Source organism: Boleophthalmus pectinirostris, unplaced genomic scaffold (assembly GCF_026225935.1).
Source record: "Boleophthalmus pectinirostris isolate CB_2022bp ecotype Guang Dong unplaced genomic scaffold, ASM2622593v1 HiC_scaffold_21, whole genome shotgun sequence".
NCBI lineage: Eukaryota > Metazoa > Chordata > Actinopteri > Gobiiformes > Gobiidae > Boleophthalmus > Boleophthalmus pectinirostris.
Window position 1 is genome coordinate 5,011,240 of NW_026571175.1, and position 11,020 is coordinate 5,022,259.

At 40.6% G+C, this 11,020-nt stretch overlaps 1 protein-coding gene across 1 annotated transcript; it reads left to right on the forward strand.

Annotated features, from left to right (window-relative positions):
• The first annotated feature begins 4,722 nt into the window (after positions 1-4,722).
• On the forward strand, positions 4,723-10,007 carry LOC129410141 (serine/threonine-protein kinase pim-2-like). The gene is made up of 9 exons (XM_055157593.1): positions 4,723-4,774; positions 5,111-5,278; positions 6,462-6,593; positions 6,891-6,988; positions 7,220-7,267; positions 8,358-8,582; positions 9,185-9,362; positions 9,467-9,658; positions 9,910-10,007. The coding sequence occupies exons 1-9, from the start codon at positions 4,723-4,725 to the stop codon at positions 10,005-10,007; spliced, it is 1,191 nt and encodes a 396-aa protein (XP_055013568.1).
• The last annotated feature ends 1,013 nt before the right edge of the window (positions 10,008-11,020 follow it).

Here is an 11,020-nt window from a genome sequence, read left to right on the forward strand (position 1 = left end):
GATTGTGCCCATCTTCCCAGCTGGCACAGTTGGACTGTATTGTGTGAGCAGAGGCACACTTCATTATGTGGGGTGGGAGACAGAGTGCAGCGTGTGCATCACAGGGCGCTGGTTTGAAACTCAAGACCCTTTTACTATGTCACTCTCTGCAGTCACTCGCAATGCTTTTTCAGCTACTGTCTCGTTTCAATAGTACTTTTAATCATACTTTTAATAGTACTTTTAATAGTAGTCAATGTATGTTGCAACAAAATGACGTAATGTCATCAGACTTGTCAGCAGATTTTACCTGGGGGCTCAGGAAAAGTTTGTCGACTTACTTGTCCTGGTTTGGTCCTGTATTCTCCTGGTTTAGCAGTACTGTTGTAGTAGTAGTAGTAGTAGTAGTAGTAGTAGTAGTAGTAGTAGTAGTAGTAGTAGTAGTAGTTTCTGTCAATGTGCCTAGAAGGTGTAGTAGAAGAAGTAATTTATGTCAGCAGACCTAGTATTAGTAGTAGTAGTAGTTGTAGTAGTAGTAGTAGTAGTAGTAGTAGTAGTTCTATCAGTGGACCTAGTAGTAGTAGTACTAGTAATAGTAGTAATTTCTGTCAGCAGGCCTAGTAGGAGTATTAGTAGTTTCTGTCAACCAGCCTAGTAGTCGTAGTAGTAGTAGTAGTAGCAGTTGTAGTAGTAGAGGTTTTTGTCAATGGGCCTAGTAGTAGTAATAGTACTAGTACTAGTAGTAGTAGCAGCAGTAGTGGTATTTTCTGTCAGTGGGCCGAGTATTAGTGGTAGCAGCAGGAGTAGTAATAGTTTCTGTCAACAAGCCTAGTAGTACTAGTAGTAGTAGTTTCTGTCAATGGGCCTAGTAGCAGTAGTAGTAGTAGTAGTAGTAGTAGTAGTAGACAGAACAGCAGCCTACCTGTAGCAGATGCAGCACAATTGTAGTATTAGCATTAGTAGTGTTAGTGGTACTGGTAGTAATTGAAGTAGTGGTAGTCATAGTAGTAGTAGTAGTAGTAGTAGTAGTAGTAGTAGCAGTTCATTTGGAGCTGTGTACACATTTCCCAGAGTTCCTGAGCTCATCTTTAGCCTCATGTTTACTCTCAGACAGAAGAAAAAACAGCAGGAATCATGAAGTACAAATCAATCAGACCAATCCTTTTACTGGAGTCTCTCTGCTCTGAACCAGACCAGTGCTTTTCCACACAGACACACAGTCAATGTGAGCTCATCCAGGCTAAACGCTCGGTGCACAGAGGCCACGCAAGGTCACGCAAAAATCAAAACAGAAATCAAACTTTTTCTTTGACTAATGCCAGGTTTTTCTCACCGTGTCATGTTTAAAAGATGGACTAAGAACAGACCGACTGTAATGAGAACAGCTGTCAGTCATGTCTGAAGAACATCTCTAGTCCAGTCCTGGTCTAGCCCTAATTTAGTCCTGGTTTAGACTTGGATTATTCCTGGTCTGGTCCTGGTTTAGTCCCTGTTTAGTCTTGATTAAGTACTTATTTAGTATTTAGTCCCGGTTTAGTCCTAGTTTAGTCCTTCCTTTAGTTTTTGTTTAGTCCTGATCTAGCCCGGGTTTAGTCATGGCCTAGGCCTAGCTGAGTCCTGGTCTAGTCCTGGTCTAGGCCTGGTTCAGTCCTGATTAAATCCTGGTGTAGTCCTCATCTAGTTCTCATCTAGTCCTGGTTTAGTCTCGATTTAGTTCTGGTTTAGTCCTGATCTAGTCCTGGTTTAGTCTTGGTTTAGTCTTTATTAATCTACTATAAACATAATCTTAGATTCAGACATTTTAATCCTTGTTCAGTCCTAGTTTAGTCCTGGTTCAGTCCTGGTTTAGACCTGATTCAGTCCTGTTATAGTCCTGGTTTAATCTTGGTGTAGTTCTGGTGTAGTTCTGGTTTAGTCCTGGTTTAGCCATGTTTTTGTCCTGATCTAGTCCTGGCCTATCCCTGGTTCAGTGATGGTTTATACCTGGTCTAGTCCTGGTTTAGACCTAGTTTAGTCCTGGTTTAGACCTGGTTTATTCCTGGTCTAGTCCTGGTTTAGTCCTTCCATTCTACACATAATCTTAAATACACACCTCTATTTCCAGCACATTATCCCCAAACCACACACAGACACACACACACACACACACACACACACACACACACACAGACACACACACACACACAGACACACACACACACACACACACACACAGACACACACACACACACACACACAGACACACACACACACACACAGACACACACACGACACACACACACACAGACACACACACACACACACACACACACACACACACACACACACACACACACACACAGACACACACACACACACGACACACACACACACACAGACACACACACACACAGACACACACACACACAGACACACACACACAGACACACACACACACACACACACAGACACACACACACACACACACAGACACACACACACACACACACACACACACACACACACACACACACACACACAGACACACACACACACACACACACAGACACACACAGACACACACACACACACACGACACACACACACACAGACACACACACACACAGACACACACACACACACACACACACACACACACACAGACACACACACACACACACACACACAGACACACACACAGACACACACACACACACACACACACAGACACACACACAGACACACACACACACAGACACACACACAGACACACACACACACAGACACACACACACACAGACACACACACAGACACACACACACACACACAAACACACACAAACACAAACACACACACAAACACAAACACACACACAAACACAAACACACACACACATACACAGACACACACACACACACACACACACACACACACACACACACACAGGGTGAATACAAAACCTGGTCAACTCTTCAGGGACCAGGTCATAAGTTGATGAGCTTCATGTTTAAACTCTGCAGAACTCAGTGAGTGAGTTTACACACATCAGTGTCCTGGTTAGAATCGACTTTTTTGAGTGTCCTGGTTTGGTCATGGTGCATGTACACACAGTATCCCTGTTTCAGTATCCCGGATAAGACAGTATCCCAGTTATTAAAAAACAGATACTGTAGCTGGTATATTCCAATAATAACCGGGATATTGTGTCGTGTTTTATTTATTTATTTATTTATTTTTTTTTATTTTATTTATTTGAGACAGGGACAGTGCACAATTTTAGCCTTAACAGGAGAGATGTTTGTACATCAGGTTGTAGCATCAGTGCTCATTTCCACCTGTCGTCCCTGGGCAGGTTCATTGATTGATTGTATTTAACTGACCTTGACTATCAACTGTTCTTCCTGGAGACCTGTGTAGGTCATATACCTGTGTATATGTTTTGCATATGTATGTGTATATATGTATGTATGTGTATATGTGTGTATATATATAGATATATATGCATGGGTATGTATATGTGTATATAATGTGTATGTAGGTATGTATATATTATATCTGTGTATATGATGTGTACTATATCTGTGTACATAATATACATATATTTGTTGTTGCTGTTAGATTTGTACTGCAATGCAGGTACTGTGCAATTATTGTTTATATTGTACAGGAAATGAGAAGTGTATATGTGTTCTTTGTTCATTTGAGATGGTAGAAAAAAGGGGTTGGGTTAAATAAATATTTACTTCCTCCCACTGCTTTTTCAGACACAAGTAAAACTGTGTGACATTTATTTTTGCCTGTTATTATAGAATAGGAATATTTACTTTTTGTGTTCTATCTATGTATTTATGTTTTTTATTTATGTTCTATGTATTACTGTCCAAATAAACATTCGTTCATTCATTCATAAACATTCATTCATTTTGGATGTATACGCAGTATCCCGGTTACTGCAACATAAAGTTGAGTGCACGAGTCCAAAAGACAAACATGTTTCAGTCTTTTCATCACAACATTAGTGACATAAATAAAGTGACCAAGATAAATAAAGTGACCATAAATCAGTGAAATGAATAAACCTGCACACGAACAATCTGCACTCGTATGACCTGCACACGTCTGAAAAGTTCAAACATGAACCATCTCCTCCACGATACACACACAGAACAGACTCACCATCATCAGCACATCCTCTGTCACACAAAGAACACTCATATTCCACTGAGTTGTGTCCTGTGCTAAAGATGTGTGAAAAATCCCTCAGTCGTCCAGGTAGAATCCATGGAGAGGAGAAAATTCATGTGCTAAAGGATCATGGTTGTTTGTGTTTTTCCTGGTTTATTAAATTAAATTAAATGAACTTTTGTGCTTGCACATTTGTAAGATTATGTCAAGAAAGCGGGACACTCCATTTGATCATGTACACAGTGATATGAGCGTCTGGGTTTCTCAGAGCACATGTACACACAGTATCCTGAGTACTGCTATTAAAGAGATATGGCTAATAACTGCGATAGTGATGCGCATTAATGTGTCATTTAAATCAAAACAAATATACAGATCACATAATCATTAAAATTCCGTGGGCTCCTATTGGCCGTCGCCAGCGGCAACATTCTAAATGACATCACTGCTGTTCTGCCACTTTCTGTGTAAGTTCAGCTCCAACAGGTCACAACTTCTCAGACAGCACAGGAGACACACGGATCTCAGCAACTCACGCACTTTTGTCGACTTCATTGCCTTTTTGTGATTTCAAAACAATGGCACCGTGGACGCGGTACATTTTTGACGTCAGCCAAGCGATCGTGCAAGGTTTGTGAAAGAAATTTTTAAGAATTTAAAGCAGTCCCAACCTGAAGGGATCAAGGGTCATGTAGTTGTAATGTATTTAAAGTTATAAGAGTATTGTCTCTTTAAATGTTGTTACTAAAGTACAAGTAGAAAGTACTGATCCAGAAAGTACACAAGTAACAGTAAAAAGTCTGAAAACTACTCTGAGATGTAGAGTTTTGTCAAGAAGTTCCTCAAGTCATTGTAAATGTAACGACCCATCTGTGGTTTGAAGTGTGCTTCCATGAGTGTCCATTTTGATCCTTACACATAAACATGTAGTAACCAAGTAATAACAATGACATGATGTGTTCACAGGCTCCAGGCTCGTCTTTACAACTGGACTGAGCCTTTTCCAAACCAGGAAAAGAAAATCCAGTGACTCAGTCAAATCTGACTTTGAGTCCAAAACGTCCTGCTCCAAAAAATCAACACTCGGAGGAGAAACACTGGACAGAACTAAGAGGACGAAGCTCCAAGAAGAAGGTACGAGAGTCAAATAAACCAGGACTAAACCAGACTAAACCAAGACTAAACCAGGACTAAACCAGGACTAAACCAGGACTAAACCAGGACTAAACCAAGACTAAACCAAGACTAAACCAAGACTAATAACCAGACTAACCAGAACTAAACCAGACTAAACCAAGACTTAAACCAGGACTAAACCAGACTAAACCAGACTAAACCTAAACCAAGACTAAACCAAGACTAAACCAGACTAAACCAGGACTAAACCAGGAGACTAAACCAAGACTAAACCAGACTAAACCAAGGACTAAACCAAGACTAAACCAAGACTAAACCAAGGACTAAACCAAGACTAAACCAAGACTAAACCAAGACTAAACCAGGACTAAACCAAGACTAAACCAAGACTAAACCAGACTAAACCAAGACTAAACCAGGACTAAACCAAGACTAAACCAAGACTAAACCAAGACTAAACCAGACTAAACCAGGACTAAACCAGGACTAAACCAAGACTAAACCAAGACTAAACCAGACTAAACCAAGACTAAACCAGACTAAACCAAGACTAAACCAAGACTAAACCAAGACTAAACCAGGACTAAACCAAGACTAAACCAAGGACTAAACCAAGACTAAACCAAGACTAAACCAGGACTAAACCAGGACTAAACCAAGACTAAACCAAGACTAAACCAAGACTAAACCAAGGACTAAACCAAGACTAAACCAAGACTAAACCAGGACTAAACCAGGACTAAACCAGACTAAACCAGGACTAAACGACTAAACCAAGACTAAACCAGGACTAAACCAAGGACTAAACCAAGACTAAACCAAGACTAAACCAGGACTAAACCAAGACTAAACCAGACTAAACCAGGACTAAACCAGACTAAACCTAAACCAGGACTAAACCAGGACTAAACCAAGACAAAACCAAGACTAAACCAAGACTAAACCAAGACTACTAAACCAAAGACTAAACCAAGACCCAGGACTAAACCAGGACTAAACCAGACTAGACCAAGACTAAACCAAGACTAAACCAGGACTAAACCAGGACTAAACCAGGACTAAACCAAGACTAAACCAGGACTAAACCAAGACTAAACCAAGGCAGTCGTTGTATTTGGATCAAGTCAAATCCACTTGTTGCATTTTGTCATTGTAACAGAAGTAATACTTGTATTTTCAGACTGCACTCCTTCCATCGCTCACAGCTTGGATTGTGAACTGAGCGTGAGCAAAACTACGAAAAAACGGAAAGCCACCGACGAGGGGTTCAAACCTGAGCCCAAAAAACCTCGTCCTGACGAATCCGCCAAAGGTACAGGCAGAATCCACAGAGAACTATTGTATCTTTAGATGTATACACTAAACCAGGACTAGACCAGGACTACAACAGGACCAAAATACTAATCTAGGACCAAACCAGGACTGAAACATATACATCATAGCTACAACTAAACCTAACTAATACTGTTAATGTGCTCTTGGGCAAGACACTTTGCTCCCTTGTCTATGTGTGAATGGGTGTTGTAATGTCATATTGGATGATCATACTAATAATATATATATATTATTTTTTTTTTTTTTTTTTTTTTTTTTTGTAAAATGAACTCAGTGAGTGACTTTGCGCTGACATACGAGGAGCATGAGCAGCTCGGAGAGGGAGGATTTGGGTCGGTGTTTGCCGGCGTCCGGATCTCAGACCAACAGTCGGTAAGATAAATACACTTTTTATCATTTACAAAACTTCAAATGCACAGTTAATCTAAGTTCAAATGACTTCAAGTGATTTTTCATGTAGAGGGTCAGTCTCCATAGAGATGGAGTTTCTTCCTGGAGACCGTTCAATTCAGAATAGAATCTATAACATCTATGAATGTCCCTATAATTTCACATTTTCACTTGACTCCATTATAGAATCATGTTCTAATGTCTGATTTTCAGGTGGCCATTAAACACATGAAGAGGGACAACGTGGAATTTTCTCTGGTGGTAAGTGACATTTTTGTTGTTTTGTAGTTTTGGAACATTTTATGGATTTTAAAATCGTTGTATCGGTATCATCAAATAACCAGACAAATAATGGACATCAGTATCCACTAAAAAGTCTGTGCGCTACTATCACCTCTCACAGCTCTTTTCTATTAGTGATGAATGGACTGATACCAAATAGGAATATGATGTAGCCTGGAGGGAATTCATCAAAATCGTGCACTTCTGGAAAAGTTTTAGATTTTTGGCAGAGTGTTAGGTACAAGCTGTGATGCCGTCCTAGTGGCCGGTGTGCATAAAATCCAAAATAGCCCCTGTCCAAACAAGAAAAGGTTATATCTCTGCTTCCTTTAGTCTTACTTTGTAGTAGAATGTATTTTTTCTACTTTCTACTTCCTACTGTTTGATACAAGCAATCCAGTTCCTCTATACAAGACCTGGTGCACCTCCCGAACACGTACACCCACTCTAAAGCCCCCTCCCCGGTTAAGCAAGGGAGAGGCACCCCGGCGGAATTTGGTGACCCAGGACTGTTACATTTTGCAGTAGACGCTTCAACATTTGGTCGAACACATTCTGGAGCATTTTATAGAACCATGAAACAATTTCTGCACCTTATTTGACTTGATTTCATTTCACATATGGGTTTAGAGGCCTGGCCGGGGGCCATTTTGGATTTTATGCATATCGGCCACTAGGGGGTGACTCCAACTTGTATCCATGGATTTTTAAAAACCTTAGGTCCATAACTAACACCCTGCTAAAAATCCAAAACTTTTCCAGAAGTGCACAATCCTCATGATATTTCACAAATTCCCTCCCAACTAATGGAGGTATCAAAAATCACAGTTTATTTTTTATTTATGTTTGGTAAAACTTTGAAAGAAACTGTTTATATTTCAGTTAGTGCATTTAAAACTCATAAGAGAAGGATCATAACTCATAGGAATCAGATCAATATTGTGATACTTGCCATAGTTTGACTGTATCAGATTGAACAAAAGTCACTAGTTCCACCCCAGGAATATCTGACACTGCATTTGCCTCTGATTGTGGAATAATCTGTTTTGTTGACATTTTCCACTTTTAGAGCATTGAAAATGAGGTGTTGAGCGTCCCCTCTGAGGCCGTCCTGATGAACAAAGCTGCTCCGGATCGGCACTCGGTCGGACTGAACCCCTCGGTGACTCTGCTCGACTGGTACCTCCAGGATGAAGGTCAGGAGGTGGTTCTGGTGATGGAGAGACCCACTCCATCCCAAGACCTGTTTGACTACTGTCAGGAGAAAGGCCCCCTGACAGAAGCTCACGCAAAGGTATGCAAAAAAAAAAAAAACAAAAAAAAAAACTTGCATGAAAAAATATACATACGCTTAAATATTTGATATAATTCTATCTGCTCAATCAGTGGTAACATTTGCATGGCCAGTAAAAACAAGATAACTAGAAGAACCAGATAACCCAGTATACATATTGATTTTTTAGAGTAACTGTTTTATTTGGAAGACAAAATAGAATCGATTTTAAACTCTTTCAGTCTTCTCTCTTTCATTGTTTGGAAGTTTAATCATCTAAGTCAGTGTTTCTCAAACTGTGGTGTGTGAGTTTCTGGTCCTTTGCAGTTGTTGTTTGAATTTGAATAAATTTTATCCAAATCCAAATTCAACTTAGCACATTTTACAAACAAAGCTTTAGAACTGTAGACTTTAGAACAACTAGTTTAAGATCAATATTGTGATTTAAAATGTTCATAATAATAATAATAATAATAAAAAAATGCATGGGTGTCATAAATTAGTAGTAAATAAGCCTATGTAGCAGAAAACAGCATCTCTTCTTTAATCTCATATATAATTAATGCCATTTGTAATACATTTCAGTTACTTTTCTAATCCACGTTCTTGTTATTGTCCGGCAGGAGCTGATCCGTCAGGTGGTGAACGCGCTGCTGGACCTTGACTCAAAACAGATTTTTCATAGAGACATTAATATGAACAATCTCCTGGTTCAGGAGACAGAGTCTGGCCCAAGGATCAGGGTCATAGACTTTGGCTGTGGCTGCGGCGTCCAATCAGAGCCCTTCTACAGTTTCAAAGGTAATATTCCTAACCAACGTAGTAGTAATAGCAGCAGTAGTAGTTAAAGTACAAGATCACTAAAGATGCACGATTATTTCTATGTGTTTCTTTGTGGTTTTCAGGAACACCAGAGTATGCACCTCCTGAGGCCTATGGGACTGAAGGATACCGCGCTGCTCCTACCTCAGTGTGGCAGACGGGGGCGCTACTTCACGAACTGCTGCGCTCTAAGAGTGACAAAGGTTTCACCACAAGAGATTTCATGAAGGGTTTTCCATACATTTCCTTCTTGAGTCTGAGTGGTGTGTCCCAAGGTACGAGCAGAGAAACACACACATTATTTAGATATGATTTAGTCTTCATGTCATTAGATAAAACATTCAAGATGTCAGAGCTTCATTTGAGAAGATAGATGACACAGTTCACCCTTAAACACTGCACCAATGACAGTATCTACAGAACGGACCATAGAAGTTTTGTCACTTAAGAACTTAAGAACTCACAGTGGGAAGAGCAACTATGAAGTGTACACTGTAAAACTTGTCTTGTGTGTTTGTTTTTGCAGAGTGCAGTGACTTCTTGCGGGCCTGTCTGGCACTGGACCCAAACCAGAGGATCCCTTTGGACCAGCTGAGCCTCCATCCCTGGTTGAGCCTGGTCTAAATGTGCATGGTATTCAACCCCATGTACCATGTAAATAAGTGTAAATAAGTGTAAATAAGTGTAAATAAAGTGTAAATAAATATTCATGACCTCAAATGTGTTGTTCAGACCTGATGAAATACACTGCAATAATATTGATTTTGTTTTTATAAAAGAGAGACAAACGTACATGCACTGGACATGAAGGATTTGACTGATTTATTTCATATAAAAATAATGATCCACTGATGTCATAGATTATAAACACACACACACACACACACACACACACACACACACACACACACACACACACACACACAGACACACACACACACACACACACACACACACACACACAGACACACACACACACACACACACACACACACAGACACACACACACACAGACACACACACACACACACAGACACACACACACACACACAGACACACACACACACACACACACACACACACACACACACAGACACACACAGACACACACACACACACACACACACACACACACACACACAGACACACACACACACACACGACACACACACACACACACAGACAGACACACACACACACACACACAGACACACACACACACACACACACACACAGACACACACACAGACACACACACACACACACACACACACACACACACACACACACACACAGACAGACACACACACACACACAGACACACACAGACACACACACAGACACACACACACACAGACAGACACACACACACACACACACACAGACACACACACACACACACACACACACAGACACACACACACACACACACACACACACAGACACACACACACACAGACACACACACACACACACACACACACACACACACACACACACACACACACACACACACACACACACACACACACACACACACAGACACACACACACAGACACACACACACAGACGCACACACACACACACACACACACACACACACACACTCGCACACACACTTACACACACACACCAG

Bases quoted from the DNA above. Each gene is read 5' to 3' on its own strand.
- LOC129410141 (XM_055157593.1), top strand. From the start codon at position 4,723: ATGGCACCGTGGACGCGGTACATTTTTGACGTCAGCCAAGCGATCGTG. The intron at 4,775-5,110 runs GTTTGTGAAAGA...ATGTGTTCACAG, and splicing joins CAGCCAAGCGATCGTGCAAG to GCTCCAGGCTCGTCTTTACA. The intron at 7,268-8,357 runs GTAAGTGACATT...TTCCACTTTTAG, and splicing joins ACGTGGAATTTTCTCTGGTG to AGCATTGAAAATGAGGTGTT.